Source organism: Ciconia boyciana, chromosome 8 (assembly GCF_034638445.1).
Source record: "Ciconia boyciana chromosome 8, ASM3463844v1, whole genome shotgun sequence".
Taxonomy (NCBI): Eukaryota; Metazoa; Chordata; class Aves; order Ciconiiformes; family Ciconiidae; genus Ciconia; species Ciconia boyciana.
Window position 1 is genome coordinate 4,810,353 of NC_132941.1, and position 17,005 is coordinate 4,827,357.

Below are 17,005 nucleotides of genomic sequence, written 5' to 3' on the forward strand. Positions count from 1 at the left end.
GTTATACCAAACATTATTCTGACAGCAAGCAAATTCTCAGCTACGGATGCTATAACCCTCTGTTTAACACCACCAAACATCCACCTCGAACAGATACCAGTCACCTACATCGTTAAAGTTTTATTTCAAAATATTCCCACTCTGCTCACGGCCTGTAGCACAGGAATGAGTCCTCCTGCCTTTAAATAACTAAAAGTTTCCTTAACTACGCTGGGGCCCACAAGCTTTTCTCTAGGCTCGGGCTGCACAGCAGCGTGTGTAATGCAAGAAGAAAATTCACATCATTTCTCTGATCACGACAGGTCAACCTCAAGCCTCAGGCTAGAAGGGAAGCTTTGTGTCCCACCGCACGGGGACTCGGTTCATCTGCTCCCAGGGACTCCTCCGTGTCCCATGTGCTCATGCCAAGCCAAGCAGGAGCCCTGGCAAGCCTGCGCGCCAGCTCCATGCTCTTGGGTACTTGCCGAGGGCCGGTTGGGAAGGGAGCACCTGTCACCAGGAAGATGTCCTCAGGGTCACAGTCTCCCTTTTGATCCCCACCCTTCGCACCCAGCTCTCCCCAAACAGAGCAGTGGGTCTCAAAGGGACTCCCTGCTCCCCCTAGAGAAGGGCTCAGCAGCAACAAGCTCTTGCTGGGCCACCTCCTCTTCCAGCCTGGGGAAATCCTACTGCAGAGAGGCAAAGCGGGGCGAGGAAGCCCCGGCTCACGCAGTCAGCGGGAGCTTTCAGAGGGGTTTAGGCCCTTCCCGCGGCAGAGGGAGCGGGAGGGATGGGAGTTAGTCGACGGGAGCGGAGTGCCGGGGTCACGGGAAACCGGGCTCGCATCTCACGACGGGCCGGAACTGAAGGGGAAAAGGGAGTGGGAGGGCGGAAGGAGGCTCAGAGGAACACCAAAACAAGCACCAGAGGGCGGGAAGGAAGCGGCACGGCTGGAGAGTCCCGGCGAAGCCTCCGGGACCCCCCGGGCTGGGAGCGGCCCGGGACCAGGGGGACAGCGGCCGGGGCCGACCCGACGCGGCGGCGGGGCACTGCCACGCACCTGGTACTCCTCCACCTCGGCGCCGTGGCGGTCCTGCAAGGCGAGCAGCTCCTGCTCCAGCCGCTCCCGGAGCCCGCACAGCTCCTGGCCCTGGCGGTGGAGGTCCTCCAGGTGCTGGCGGCACTGCCGGCTCTCCTCCCTCAGGAGCTGCAGGCTCTCCCGGCTCCGCTGCGCCTCCTGCTCCTGCAGCACCTGGATCTGCTCCTGGTAGCGCAGCAGGGTCTCCCGGCAGCTCTGGCTGAGCAGCATCTCGTAGGTCTCCTCCAGCTCCTCCAGGCTCAGCCCGGCCAAGGGGGGCGGCAAGGCGGCCAGGTCCATCCGCAGCTCCCGCATCTCCACCGCCTCCCGCCGCTGCCGCTCCGCGAGGTGCCCGTGCTCGGCCCGCAGCTGCAGCAGCAGCTCCTCCAGCGCGACGCACTCGCCCCGCAGCCGCTCCAGCAGCTCCCGCTGCCCGGCCAGCTCGGGCTCCAGGCGGCGCCGCATGGCCAGCACCTCGGCGCCCAGCAGCTGCAGCTGCTCCAGCTCCCGCCGCAGCCCGTCCCGCTCCAGCTCCGCTTCCAGCTTCGCCCGACTCAGCTCCTCCAGCTGCATCCGCAGCCAGGCCAGCTCCTGCTCGGGCACCCGGAGCCCGATCAGCTCCTGCTCCCGCAGCTCCGCCAGCTCCCGCGCCAGAAAGCGGTTCTCCTCCTCCAGCTCCCGCACGCGGGACACGAAGACCCGCAGCCGGGAGTTGAGCTCCTGCAGCTCCCTCTTCTCGTCCCATCCCGCTTCCCAGCGCCGCCACATCTTGCCCAGGACGCGGGGTCGGGGCCGCGGTGGTCCCCGGGCTGCCGGCGCTGCGCAGCTCCCGCTCGCCGCGGGGCTCTGGGCGCCGCTCCCGCCGCCGCCCGCGGGGCGCTGTTGCCGCCCGCCCCGCCCCGCCAGGCCCCGCCCCCGCGCCCGCGCCGCTGCCCTGCGGCGCCACCTGCCGGGCTCTTGGCGTCTCTCGCCAAGTTGCTCCGCGGGGGAAGCCGGAGCCCCGGTCAGGGCGCGGAGCCGCGGTCAGGACGCGAGGCCCCGGTTAGGGAGCAAGGCCCCGCTCAGGGAGCGAAGCCCCGGTCAGGGAGCAAGGCCCCGGTCAGGGAGCGAAGCCCCGGTTAGGGAGCAAAGTCCCGCTCAGGGAGCAAGGCCCCGCTCAGGGAGCGAAGTCCCGCTGAGGGAGCGAGGCCCCGGTTAGGAAGCGAGGCCCCGGTCAGGGACTGAAGCCCCGCTTAGGGAGCAAAGTCCTGCTCAGAGGGCAAGGCCCCGCTCAGGGAGCAAGGCCCCGGTTAGGAAGCAAGGCCCCGTTCAGGGAGCGAAGCCCCGTTCAGGGAGCGAGGCCCCGCTTAGGAAGCAAGGCCCCGCTTAGGGACCAAAGGCCCAGTTACAGAGCGAAGTCCCACTCAGGGAGCAAGGCCCTGGTCAGGGAGCGAAGTCCTGCTCAGGGAGTGAGGCCCCGGTCAGGGACTGAAGCCCCGCTTAGGGAGCGAAGTCCTGCTCAGAGAGCAAGGCCCCGCTCAGGGAGCGAAGCCCTGGTTAGGAAGCAAGGCCCCGCTCAGGGCGTGAAGCCCCAGTTAGGGAGCAAGGCTGGGCTCAGGGTGCAAAGCCCCAGTCAGGGAGCAAGGCCCTGGTCAGGGACCAAAGCCCCGGTTACGAAGCAAGGCCCCGCTTAGGGAGCGCCCAGCACCGCTCTCGCCAAACCCCTTCCACCACATCCTTGTCCTCCCCTCCCCTGGTGTGGGGCCGTACCGGCTAAGGCTCACCCTGCTTTTCCATCACTGCTGTGGGAACTCTCTTCCCCAGGAGGTATTTATTCGGTTTGTGATCCATCGGCTGCTGTTACTGTACCGTGGCTGGCCTTAAGTTAATATAAAATGTCAAATGCCATTTTAGAACGCCACGTTTAAGTTGAGGAAGCCACTGAAATGCCTCCACTTTTGAGCTTGTGTCACAAGTCATAAAATCTTTGCACAACAGAAAAGCATCCCACCTCCCGGGCTTAATGCACGGCAGAAGTGCCTGCAGCCAGCGCGTCCCTGTGCCCGATTCTCCTCTGCTTTATTTTGCACCATATATGGGCTGGATCCAGAGAAGCCCTTTCATTGACTGCACTGGAACTGGCTCTGCACGCGCTGCTCAGCAAGCAGGCAGTGAAGCATCACACCATGTATTAGCTACCAAATTAGACAAAAAGACGAGGAGTGACTCATTTCAACCTTTTTCATCTCCCCAGGCATTCTTTCTCCCCCTCTCTCTCTCAGACACTCACACACACACATTTAAATTTCACCCAGTGCTGCAGCCTTGGGAGTTTTGCAGAGATTTGCTGCTTCGCATAAGGCAGCCAGCTCTGCACAGCTCCCACCCCTGCATTTACTCCTCAGGACTGCTCCTAACAAAAGCTCACACAGGGAAAGGAATGGAATTTGGCACAAGCCCTGCAAAGCTGAGATCAGGGCACAGCTCTACCACACCAATCTGCTCTGGGCACTGCACCCCCTTCTCTGCTCTGTCCCACCCTTCCCAAAGCCTTTCACCTCAGCACTGCATCTCCCTGCTGTCAGAATGGCCAAATTTTGCCTGTTTCTTTGCTCTCCGCTGAGTAAGTTGCCTTCTAATCTCAATAAAGTCTCCAGGATTTGAGCCCAACCAACACAGATAAATCATTGGCTTTGGCCTAGAAGTCAGCCAATTTAGCCTTGGCAGATTTGCTCCATCAGAGGTCACTGAGAAGCTGAGATTTACTGAAGACACTTGCTTTTTCTTGGCTTTGTGGTCAAAATCAAGTCCCTTGGTGTCACGCTAACACCTGCTGTTCTTTTATGAGGGAAACCACTATGCTTCTGGGAAGAGGTAAGTTCCTGTGGTTTATGAGGCTTTTTCTACCTCTGATGTCACTGTTGTCCTAAAAAACCCCAAGAGCACACAGACAACCAGCGTACTGCACAGAGCAACGCTGCTGCAGTGGCAGGAGCAGGGTGGCTGCTTTAAACAAACTCTCTGGGGTTCACTGTGAACGTCCTGCCAAATGTCAAGCTAGCAGTTGCTTGTCTTTTCTTACTGACAATTTGACTAATTTTTTGCTGCAATTGTATTCATAAATTTTTATGATTTCATTGTTGAAAACACAGTAGATACCGAACCTCTGCTTTTATCTCGCTTGAAAAAACACCATAAACCTCTCTCTAGATGTCAAATAGCTTTCCAGGCTGGGGGATCTACTTCTCCATCAAAGTTGTATGTGCTGATGTCTGCTAAGCAGCCTGTAGTTTATTCCTGCAATTGGGCAAGGAATTTGTGGTCTAGGACAGGGAACGCCTGAAATGGGCAACGTTTGGGCAAGCGGTTTCTGAAACAGATCTTGAAGTTTTGTTAACTGGGTTCCAACACTCGGTAGCCCACTGAGAACCCCCTGACCAATGCAGGTATGTGGAGACGCAAATGAGTCATTGGAGTCCTTCTTCCTGAAGACTTTAGTGAATTAATTTGCATCTGCAGAAAAAGGGAAAGAAACCTGATGCACTCTACCAATGATGGGCAAATGAAAAACACCCAGAGGCTTCTGCTGCCACAGCTATTTCTCTTTCTTTGTGGGAAGAAGCGAGGTGGAACCGCAACTTTGTGCTGTCACTGACATTGAAGATGGCTGCAGGAGAGCCTGAAGAAGGAGAAAGTGAAGCAGCAGACCTTTGGCACAACCAAGACGAGCAATGGTGTGGAGCATTCTTCTTCCCAAGGTAAATCTCTGGTGCCACGGGCCACATCCTGCCCCTAGGAAGTCAGCTGTAATGCACAGGCAATAGTAGCAAAGATCCGGGGAGGCAGAGGGAATTTACAGTCTTCATTGCCACTTCAGTGATAGCAGAGGCAAATTGGGTCTCTGTGGTCTCTTCAGCTCCAGTGACGGTCTTGAGCTTTTGAGAGGCTCATTGTCAGCATCCTACAAACTACGAAGTGTCACCCTGGTAACTCTTAATCCTGCTTCAGCACAGATTGTTCTGCATGCTCTCTCATCTGTGGAGTTTAAAGGATGAAGCTGTCACTGGGGAAATGTCCTGATTCCGACATTCTTGAGATAGATTGACACAAAGAAAACATAGTTTATTAAAACAGTGCAAGATGTTGTGGTTCCTATTTATACGGGAGTTTCAAAACACATGTTTGTCTACAGACAGTTCCTGCAATTAGATCAATGCAGGAATATTCCCCCATGGTGGGTGGGGAAGGACTGTGAAGTGCAGTATTTACCATCTTCACCTTTTGGCTTTCACAGCTACCTTGCATTTATAATAGAGATATAATAAAGCAAACACCAGCCACTTACTGTTTCAATGAATATCAGATACTTCCCCAATACTGGGGAAAGCTGGACTTAGCTGTCTGCATCCCCTTTGCTGGGCTCTACAAAGCTTGGAAACCCTCAAAAACTGGCCAAAATGTCACCAGGGGAGGGAATGTTTCTCCAGGGGCTGAAACTGAGGATCCTCTCTCTGCTTCCAGACCAGGGGGATGCTTTGCTTCTCCCACAGTCCCTGCAGTGTCCCCACTGTCCTTGCTGACTTCAGCGGGAGTTTTACAGTTTATGGATTTCTTCTGCAAGAGGTACCTAGGAAGATCAATTTCCTATATGCCATCCTGTCATATTTGCACCCCTTTGGACAAATCTTTGCAGGTATATAACCTGAGAGCAAGAGTCTATTTGCAGAGGCGTTTGTGCTGTCCATACATGCCACAGCCCCTGAGAGTAAGCACCTTCCTTCTGTGACCTTTGTGTGTTAGAAACACGAGCAGTAACCTGATTTTCTTTTTTGAAAGGCCTTTGAAAACAGGAGCCTTATTTGACTTGGTACAGAAGTGCCTTTTTTAGAAATTCCCTCAGAAATATTTATTTCAAAGAATGCAAAGGGTCTGATTAAGGTATTTTTGTTGCCTCTATCGAGGTGAGTTTTCTTCTTTTCTGAGAGTGATTCTGCCTGCAGTTTTTTTGAAGAGCACTTGCAGAAGTGGTGTCCACCTCTAGATGGTGTGTTTTACTCAGAAGAACTTTATGCCTGGGCCTTTACATAATTTTTGCTCACTTGTCTGAGGTTGCAAACACTCTCCAACCAAACCACACAGATTTTAGTATTTCCTTGTTTTCTTAACATGAGAATCTGGTTGCAGCGTAATGCAAAAATGATAAAAATATATTACTTAGATGCTTCAAAAAGGTGTGTTATATTGCACATTTGGTTGGACACATGAGGTATCTACTATGTAACGTATCTGCTACGTAATTGACAACATTGCATGTCTTCTGGGTTCATTCCTGTGCTAACTAAATTAAAACAGAATCTAAGTTTTCCTAATACAATGCCTCTGCTCTTGTACTTGAATGTAAAGAAAGAGGGAAGGAGCAAAGATGGGTAATTCCACAAGGCTAAAATGGTGGTGGTGTTGCAATAACTAACTCTGTCCACAGTATTTATACTTCTTTGCTCTTGATAGCATAGGATGGAGCTATGAAGCTTTGGAGGAAAAAAAAGTATTTTAGCAAGTGTGTAGCATTCCCACAAACTTTTGAAGCTCTTTGAGAGCTGTAGGCTGCTTGGGCAGATGACTCCTGACTGTTGTAAGATGGTTTCTGTGGGGCATGCTGCCCAAAATGCTGAAGAACTCTGCCCAGATATTAATTAATCAAGATTTAAAACTTTTCTGTGGGGCAGATGAGTGATCCTGATATGGTCTTCATGTCCCAGGCCCCTTTCAGGACATTACAGCTGCTCTTAATATGTAGCACAACAGTTCAGGGCAGACAATAAAGACGATGACTATCAGATCTATGTCACGGAGGACGATCATAACTCCCTGCAGCCTGAATTCAAATCTTAGCAGGCACTACTCTTACAGAGCTAGTGAGAGAATGGCAGGTAGAGATGTGCTTCGTGGTGCAATAACCAGGGAGTTCACATTACACTTGCGTAGGGCTGTGCTGGGGTGTACTATACACCTTGTAGAATTGCTCTGTGGAAATGTCTTGGAAGATTCAAAATCTGATCTATCATTGGACCTGTGATTCTATTTTGTACCTGTTTTTTCATAGTCTGGAGGAACACGTGTACAGAAGTATGTCCAGGAACAAGCGCCACAGCTTATGTTATTCTGTTTTAATTCTGTAATATTTAATTCCCTAATACCCTTCAATACCCCAGTGTAATACCCAAGTGTAAATAAGTGCTATACCCTGTTTAACCAAATATCCAAGATACAGTTTGTGACTTACTTGAAATAGAGAGTGGTTTCCTTCTGAATGTCAACATTTCCCTGCTTGAAGGAACAACACAAGATAATTTAACATCCCCAATTTTGGTCGCTTAGAAAAGAAACAAGGACATAGAGAATCAATATCACTAGTGTGGGGCTAGGATTAAGGGCCATTTGGTCTTGCTGCACTTTTTTTGTTTTGTTTTGGGGGGTTTTTTGGTTGTTGTTTTAGAAATTGAATGAATGTGTAGTTGTCTTGACTGTTCTTGGGCACAGGAATGGTATGGTTAAATTAACTCGGAGCAGAAAAGACACCGATCTGCTTGCACTGTCCAACTGAAACGTACAGAAAGTAATCAACTATAATAAATGATGGAGAATAAATTAGATCAAAAAATCTGCTGGGCTTTCATAAGCTAAAATGTTCTTCATAACACAGGTGAGGAAATTGGTCGTGCTGACTTCGATGGGTCCAAGATTTTCTCCCTGATTTCTAACCTGAAATTGCTGCTTTTAGAAGTTTAAAAAAAGCCCTCGTATGGAATCAACTTTTCTAGTGCATTATGAGTAATATCTACTGCTTTTATTTTACATCTCAGCTTAGCAATAGAACTTTCTTGTAAATAAGGGTTATTTCCACTAAAAGGCTATTATGAAGTTATCTTTGATGCTGAGGCTACAGTCTCAGTTCCCAAGCGTAAAAGAACACTTTAGGATATAAACAGCTTTGTTACATCTGCTTAAATACCCTGTTTTCTCCAGGAGCAGCCTAGGGAGGAGGGAGGGCGCAACCTGGGCTGCTTCTCTGCAGCGTGCGACATTTCACGCTCCACTGTTGGGTCCCTGACAAAAGGCCACCACACAGGAATTAGGCTTTCATGTGGTTATTGCAGGGGGTTGCTAGAGGGTTTCATTTAGCTTTTTACTGGGAGATTTTTCTTCCCGATTGCTGAGAGGCCCATAAATGCCATCAGAGGTACCTCTCCCACCGAGCCCCTCTCTGTTTTTGCTTGCTGTGACTGGGGCTGAGCTGCCACGTGGTTATTGCTGGGTCCTGATTTAATACGATGTTCTCTTTCATTGGTTTCAGATGCTGGAGGTGGGCGTTGAGATTCATTCTGACATGATCTGGGTTTTTTCTTTTTTCCAATTTATATCGCCCAGTTTTAGCACGGATGACAGACATTCCTTGCCGCAACACAGGAGACATCGGGAAAATACAGCACTCCGAGCCTTCTCGGAGGACACCTCTGCCCACTCCCATGCCTTCCTGGCCTCCCACTCTTCTTCAACCTCCCACCCTCTACTGGTCTCCCACTCATTTTGGCCTCCCACCTGCTCCCATCCTGCCCCGCTTTTTGCGCCTCCCGTTCACCCTCTTTGGGACCCCAACCCCTCCTGGCCTCCAAATCTTTTGCAGCCCCCCACTGCCTCCAGGTCTCAGACTACTTCTTTGCCCCTCACCCTTTTCAGCCTCCTGGCCTCCCGCCCTCCTTTTCTGGCCTCCCACTCCACTATTTGGCCTCCCACCCACCACCACTTCCAACCCCTTTTTTGCCTCCCAACCCCTCCTAAACTCCTACACCCGCTTTTTGGCCTCCCCCACCTCCTTTTTGGCCTGCCACCCCCATTTTTGGCTGGCCACCCCTCTTCCAGCCTCCCACCCCTTTTGGGCCTCCCACCCCTTTTTGAACCCCGTATCCTTTTTGGCCTCCCTCCCCTTCTTGGCCCACAATCCTGTTTTCAGTCTGCCACCTTTTTTTTTCTGCCTGCAACCCTGTTTTCGGCCTGCCACCCCTATTTCAGCCCTTTTTCATCCTCTCGCCCCTTTTCAGCCTCTCACCCCTTTTCAGCCGTCTACACTTTTTTGGCCTCTAACCTCCTCCTGTCCTCCCACCCGTGTTTTGGCTGCCCTGTTTAGGATTTTGTGAAGGGCAGCACCGCAGCTGGGCTATTTTAGGTTCTGGAAAACACACCTGAGAGGCTGTTGATCACATTTTTTAACAGCAGGTTGTTTGCAAGGAAACTGCTGAGAGCGTTTGCACTCAGAATTTAATCAGGCCCAAAATATTCAGAGAAGCCTCAGCAACAGCATTCTTCTCCTCGTCTGTCAGCCAGGCGTCTGTGCAGGCGAACGTGGGGAGAAGTGGTAGATATGCTCACACAGATACATCACCTCTGACATTAGCCTTATCATCTTGCTTTCCTGTGTCCCCACAGTCTTTTGGCCATGGCTTAGAATCGACTGTAATTGTTATTTAAGATTAAAAGCCCTCGTGCTCTTGGGAGAGGGTGGTACCTCCCGCATTGGTGGTCCTGCCTCACCTGGAGTGGTGGCACAGGGCAAGGAGAGCCCAGTAAGGGCAGCTTGCAGGGGCCAGGCTGGTCTCTCGTCTCCTCTTAGCCTTAGTAGCTTGGGTTAAACCTTCAGAATGGATATTTTCAGCCCACGTGTTGATGCAACATCTTCTCCCCCAAAGTCGCCGCACCCCATTCAGCCCTTTGTATCGTTCTGGCTGGGAACGCATTGGCTGTTTTTACACAGAAGACATGTTTTAAGTTTCTTCATGCACAAAGAAATGCATTTTCCAAGCCACGCAATTATTGTCAGCTTTCTAAAAAGCAGTGGTGGGATGGACTGTCTTGGATCTACCCCAGTTTTATCTTAGACTTGCATAAAGTTCAAGCAATTAGATGTACAGGAGAAATCTTAATGTTCCTCCTCCCGTGCCCTTACCTATTTCGACAGTCAGCTAAGGGAGGCGAGTCTAATTTGCCATTCCAGCAATACTGACTGTTAACCTTGGATCCTCATTTAGGACAATATTTAATCACAAGCTTAAAAAGCCTTGAAAGGAGTAATTTTTGTAAATGGTAATCTGAGCCATTTGTCCCGCTCAAGGCCTTGAGAGTTAACAACAGGAACATCTGCAAGACAGTTATTGTGGCAATCAATTCCAGAATACAAATAACTCAATAATTTATAATAGACCCCCACTATTAAATTGTACTGTGCTATTTTTATTGATCTCAGTGTTTATTATGTGTGTTACACTAATTTCTAATAATCTATCTGGCCTTTTCATTTACTTATTGGTGCTCATCAGATTTAGCTCTGGTTTGGTACTGGAAAGCCTATGAAGCAGGCTGGATCTACCATTTTAATTATTATTCCAATTTGCTGGAGGAAACAAATCTGAATTAGGAACTAACATTTAGACATATCAGAGTGATGAATTCTTGTCGTTCAGAGGAATTAATACTGAGGAGCAATTATTTTGTCTTTTCAGGTTTCATAGTCCCAGTCCAAATTTTAGTTTTTGCCCTGGAACCATTTTCTCCCATATTAAGTCTGTTACAGAGAGAAAAGTCACCTGATCCTTACCTCACCTTTGTCAGCGCCTCTGAAGCAACACTGGAGCACAGTTACGTTAAGAACCAAAATTATGACTGCCTGATTTCTGCTCTGGGATCTTTTATAACACCAGGGCTCTCAACATACCTCTTCCCCGGAGACGAGCCTCAGCTTTGCAGGTAAAGGCTGCAGTGTTGCGGTCGAAGGGTGCAGAACTGGAAACCCAGAAACTCAGCCCTGTTTGCAGTGGACGTGAGGGCAAGCAGAGCATTTGGCTCTGGACAGACCGCTGGAAAGAGAAGAGGCAGAAAGATATTGTGATTTTTGGGTGTAGATGCAGTTGCTCCTACAGCCTGAGGGCATCTGCATCCTTAGTCATGCAGTAAAGGTGGCTTGTGCAGGGAATTTGGTTCCTGTATTTCCCTCTGTTAGGGTTCCTGTCAGGTTTTCCTCGCTAGATAATGTCAAAACGAGACAGGCGTGGGGTGAAAGTCCTTGAAGAAGCGTGTGAGGTGGTGCCAGAGGTTTCGCAGGTGACACTTGTTATTTCTGAGTGAGAGCGGAGGTGGTGTGGGGAAGGGTGTTGTGTTGTGCTGTCTCGGATGAGTTGAGAAAACAAGGTCATTAGGGATGCTGGGTGGCTTGGTGCTAGGGCAGAGCTGTGTGTTACACAGCACAAGGAAGGTTTTAAAGCTAAGGTGCGTTCCCAGCTCCTCAGCCATGCCTGGACTTTCTTGTTCTTACAAATTAAGAAGCTTCATGCAAACCGTCATTTCTCAGAGGAGTCAGATCAGGTGCTTCCTCAGGAGGATTCAGCGATTTGCTTTTTAGACATCTTTGACCAGAAGGAGAGAGTTATACAAATACATTCCTCAGCAGAAAGGTCTTTTCCCAGCCAGACTTCCTCACACTCTCCCCGGTTTCCATCTCCCACCAGGCAAGTGCTGTGCTCCCGCTCCCTTGGCATTTCGGAGGGGTGGGCTGATCCCCGCTGCTGTTAGCGGAGAGGGCTGCGCTTCAGTCCCCATGGAAACAATTTGGAGAGTTTTTGAGCTTGTGTAGCATTGCTGTGCTGTGTTTCGCCTTCCTTTTCATTTCCATCAGGAGGGCTGCAAAGCTTTAATTCATTAATGTTTGAAAAGCACTTTGAGGTCCTTGAAGAAGGTGCTACAGAGGAGCAAAGTGTTATTACCTCAGATTAACTGTTTTTGTTTTGCCCTGGAGTCACAGCTATGAGTGTTCACTGTGCTTGGTGGAAGCCAGAATAAGGGAGTGAGGTCTTCTTGTAACGATGGCCTCCCGGAGAGCTCTTCTGCCAGCATGTCCGTGCTGCAGAAAGTCACCTCGACACTGACAGCAAGTCTGAGCGAAACTTCTGCGACTGCAGTCAGACGGGGAATACATTCTGGAAAGCTCAATAGCCTGATTTACAGGGGCAAAATGGAGGGAATTCATAAGAAGAAATGGCACTGCACGGTTCATGTGCTCTGGTGCGTATCTAGACAGCAGCCAGCAGGACAGAGCGGGTGAGAGCTCACAGCACTCTGCACAGCAGGGGGAACTGGGGATCCACTGCTGCCTTGGCTGTGAGGGTCACCCCCCAAAAGCTGTCAGAAGACACTATGTACTGCTATTAAAACATCCAGCCACTTCAGGGGTGTATATCCGCTTAATCCACTTGCAATTAGGAGGCCAGTTTCTGCTCCTGACTTCAGTGTTGTGAATGCAGATCTCTCTGGTATGGCTTGGAGCAGATTGCACCCCGATGCTGTGGTGGAGTAATACCTCATACTTGTCTGTAATTCAGGAATGTAACATGCTACGGCCTAAGGGATTTTACGTTTCGATTCCCTACCAAGTGTCTCAGCACCTTTCAGATATCTGCTGCTCTCCAGCCCCACCTAAACTCCTGCTAAACCCATCTGCACTTGGGAATCACTGCACAGCTCTGGGTACTGCTGCATCTATAGATTGGGCTCCAGTTTCCCCGTCCCTCACTCCTCTGTCTGCTCCCCTGTGTGGGAGACCCCATAGGGTGGGTCCCCTGCAAAATCCTCCCCAGCTTCTAGATGCATTGGTGTCCCCAACTCTGGAAGAGGAGTCTGCAGCTGCTGACGAGGTTTCCTGAGGAGCCTGGCAATGGGTATTTTGTCTGGGCTGGCTTTTTCCTTCCCTTCTTCAATTCTGTGTTGGTTTTTTTTTGGGGGGGAGGGCTGGCGGTGGTGGTGGTGGTGGTTTTTTTTAAATTATGTTTTTCTTTTCTTTTTAATTAATCGTGTTTTTTCAGGAAGTTACAAATAATAAACACAAGCTAAATCTGCACTGCCAGCCCTGTTATGTGTACAGTGAGCTGGGACCACATTGCTCCATCTCTGCTCTTAGTTCCAGCAATAATTACAAAAGCCAGTTTTAAACTGTTTGTTTTAACATTTAAACGAAATTTTTTTTCCATACACGCTTTTTCCAGTTCGGTATGATTAGCTGAAAACTAACCATACTAAAAAATGAAGGGATTGATTTCCATCTCGGTCAGGTCCTCACCTGCAAGGCTGCCCAAACCCCGGGCAAGGGAGAGGCAATGGGAGACAAGCAGGGTGAGTGCAGCCAGGAGGGGCCCTTTCTGTCATAGCAGTCTTCGGTCAGCTTGAGCCACCCAGGAGTACACCCTCACTTCATCCTCCTCGTCCCTGGAGATGCCCCGTCCCCTTCCAGCCTCTCCCCTTGCTGCCCTTGGCCCTCTCCTCTGGAGCGCACGCCGGGCTGCACCCTCTGCCCGTCCTGTTCCAGGTTCCCCTTCCCCCTTCTGTACATCCTCTCGCTGCTGTTGCTGTGATTCATTAATGTTTCAGAGATACCAGCGAATGGAAAAAACCTAACCAAACATCAGGTTGTGCTGCTCTGTACATTTTCTATAGTGACTCACAAGTCTGACCAGATAACTCCCCTTCCCTCTCACTTAGTCACTCTCCCTCCCAGATAGGCTTGTCTGACTCCTCACTTCACTCCCGGCTTATTATTACACTCTTTTCTTTGCCGTTCCCTTTCCAGCCCGTGCTCTTCGGCAGAGCTTCGGGATGCGAAGTTCTCCCTCGCTGACCCATCACATGCAATGAAGAGCAAAGGAAAACACTGACTGCAGCAACTTTGCCTATGGAGAAACCATAAAGCAGAACTGCACTCTTGCCCCCCCCTCCCCCTGCCTTTCTCCGCTTGGGCTACACACAAATTACTTTGTCATTGTGGTGAAACAAATAAGGCTTCATTATCATTACCATCCTGATGGGAGTAAACAAGTTTATTTACACTTGAGCACTGCTGAAGAATAAAGTCATAGAGAAAAGTTCAGGGTAGGTGGCCTGTCTTTGTCATTAGGGACAGCTTTTACAAAATCACTGCCCGCTCGGCCAGACAAGCTGCTATTCAGGCAGGCCTGGGTTAATGAAAGTACGGTGTGTGCTTGTTAAAAGGAGGACTACAACACTTGTAATCATGGGTGGTCACATTTTTATTTAATGATACATATCTTTCCTTTCTCCAGAGTTTGCTCTTAACCCTTTGCCTCCCACTCACCAGTCCTTATGCAATGACTAATTACGACTCACCACCTAAAATCTGCTACCAGGTCCACAACGAGCTAAACCCACTTCACAAGTGATTTTTATTTTTAAGTAACCTTTTCATTAACAGCCTTGAGATTCTGACAAAGCAAAAAGACCTCAAAGCACAAAGGGCCCCACATGTGTAATCACTGGAGCTAAAATAATAATAAAAGGACAACTGCAAACAAACTTGTGGGAAGAAAGGGCTGCAAAACAGAACTGCTTCCTTTCTTTCAAGGCCTTCGTGTGGCCCCAGTGATAAATCTGTTGGGACAAGGATACTTCAAAGCCAGAGGTCGAACTGCTCTCGCTCGTGCGAGTCTCACAACTCGTGTCAAGGGAGTTACACCCGGGCAGGAGGCTCAGACCTGCTGTTCTGCTCTCACAAGTACAATGAAAGCCAAAGCCAGCCATGACGGGGAAAAATATCTACTTATCTATGACATGACCTTGCTGAAGTCCTGGGTACAATCATACTACACTAAAAAAACTCCCAACATCGCCCAACTTTCCTGCTATTTCTTATGACTAACCGTTCTGAAGTGCTCATGCCTGGATCGCGGGGAAGTTCAAGCTCAGATATATTTTTGCATCTATTTGGTATATTAAAAAGCCGCACGGAAGGATGTGTACACACAAAGGCAGAATTCACCATCGCTCACCCAATAGTTTCACCTGCCTGTTGCAGTCTGTTACTGCTTTCTGTGGTCATGCACAGAAAGTCTGTCTGTCTGTCTACCAGCACCCGTCTCCCCCCACAGTCATTTTTGAACTTCCTAGTCACTTTTGACAGGGCAGCAGAGATGTGAAGACGCTAAATTTCTCCAAGTTTTAGAAAACCCACAGCTGTGTGAAAAGCTGAGGCTCCAGTACTTCATGTGAGTTATCACCTGTCACTTAGGTATCTTATTCACAGTCATTTTCCAATGGTACTTAAGAATGTAAAAACCCAATTTACAAGCAGTTTTGGAAATGGGGAAGATTCCCTCCACAGTTAGACTTTGCATCTGCTGGTCACCCCCACCTGTTTAGGACAGGGAGAGCAAAATGCTTAAGGCAAAGCTTTGTGCAATGACATTACTTAGCTGCAACCCATCTCTTTGGTTTCCTTACCAGGTCAGGGAAGACCTTCTCACCGTGGCTCCTGCCCTGCTGTCGCCTCGTGCTCCCCTCACCCAGAAGGGGCCCAAAATGTCCTTCCCCACGTCCCCATCCAAGGCCTGGGGCAGCACTCGAGCAGGAAGAGCTGCCGCTGATACACAGAGAGGAGAAGGAGCAACACGAACATGTCACTGCCTGCCCTGGTGCTCCCAGCACTCTCTGGCCCTCTTTTAACCTCTGTTTCAAGGTATATTTATTATTCCAGAGGAAACAGCCCGTTGGCTCCATGAGTTATGATAAGAGGGTGAATGATGGACTTTCAAACTCAGGGCAGGCCGAGCCTCCGCATACTTCAGGCTCAGCAAGGAAAACTCAGGTAGTTAAAGGTATAATTCAGTACCGTTGTCACAAGTCTGTGGGAATTAACTTCAGAAAAGCTCCCATAGCTCCTGGGAGAAGGCTGCGCAGGTGCCAAGCTGAGAGACTGCCGGAGACTGTCAGGGAGCTTGGCAATAGCCACAGGGCGAGCTGCCCTCCTAGAGCAGTGACCAACAATCTCCTTCCCTTATGCTGCACAAAGCAACAGATGGAAATGGCTTTTATATTTTTCTTCAAAGCTAAATACACTCTAAACAGCACAGGAACATTGGTGGCGATTAGCATCACCGAGGGGTTTGGTGGGGCGGCGAGATGGTGCCTTTGGCCCCAGAGCTCCCGGCTGAGCGCAGGGTGCCAAGGAGGTGCGGGAAACCTGCCCAGGGTGCTTGCACTGCACGCAGCTGCTCCCCACACACCTCATCCCCAATTTGCATGTACAAACCTGGGGTGTGAAGGCATGCATGTTAGTCAGGGGGAAAGTCTGCATAAATAAGGAGAGCAGGTGAAAGCACCGCGGCAGGAAGGTGAACGAAAGCATTGCTGAGGCTGCAGGTGACAAACAGGGCAGAGTGTTGCGTCTGAAGTAGAGGATACAGATATATTTATTAAAGAAATCTGCTGAGATAATAGGGAATGCTGAAACAATGTGCATAACATACTCGTTGCTTGAAAATCATTAACCTCTCCAAGCGCTTTACACATATTAGCAAGCAACCCGCAGAGCCCTGCTGCTCTCCCCTGCGGGAGGCAAACCGAGATGCAGAGAGTGAAGGATCCCCTTTCCAGATGATGTCCCTGAATTTGGGAGCCCGATATGAGCCCTCCTAAACTGAAGGGAATGCTTTGAAAAAAGGAGATGAGAATGGGGGGGGGGGTTAATGCAGAGTGATAGGAACTGTGTCTCTGTATAAACAGCAGGGATTAATTCAGGTGAAGAAAATTCAAAGTGAATATGTGAACCTCTCACCTTATTTACTGCGCTATGCTCAGAGGCAGAAACAAACCGAAGCAGGCAACCAGGAACAGCCAAGGCCTCCCCTGAGCTCTGCAGTTACTAAAAACATCTCTGGATGTTTTCCTTCACCTTTTCCTCTTTCTTTTCTGTCCTTTTTCCCGTCATTTACAGAAGGCGAAGTAGAGTCACTGGTCGTGCAAGGGTTAATGAGTGAAAGCTTGCACCTTGCTACAGCGAGGCAAAAACTTATGAGTCTTCATGTTGTCACGAAGGTGTTGCTGAGCTTACGCTGCATGAAATATCCCAGAACTCCTGCA

At 49.9% G+C, this 17,005-nt stretch overlaps 1 protein-coding gene and 1 long non-coding RNA gene across 7 annotated transcripts in view; both read right to left on the reverse strand.

Moving 5' to 3' along the window:
* Positions 1–1,931, reverse strand: part of SYNM (synemin) — a 34,721-nt gene extending 32,790 nt beyond the window's left edge. For all 4 annotated transcript variants that reach the window (XR_012043878.1, XR_012043879.1, XR_012043880.1 and 1 more), the window contains exon 1: positions 1,040–1,931. Coding sequence is in view for 1 of the 4 variants with exons in the window: in XM_072870801.1 (XP_072726902.1) it covers positions 1,040–1,825 (786 nt within the window). In the remaining 3 variants the exon portion in view is untranslated. The remainder of the gene's footprint in view (positions 1–1,039) is intronic.
* Positions 1,932–4,218: 2,287 nt separating this feature from the next.
* Positions 4,219–17,005, reverse strand: part of LOC140655651 (uncharacterized) — a 50,970-nt gene continuing 38,183 nt past the window's right edge. For all 3 annotated transcript variants that reach the window (XR_012043819.1, XR_012043818.1, XR_012043820.1), the window contains exons 4-6: positions 10,803–10,944; positions 7,320–7,363; positions 4,219–5,126 (exon numbers count right to left, since the gene is read on the reverse strand). This is a non-coding gene — a long non-coding RNA (uncharacterized lncRNA). The remainder of the gene's footprint in view (positions 5,127–7,319; positions 7,364–10,802; positions 10,945–17,005) is intronic.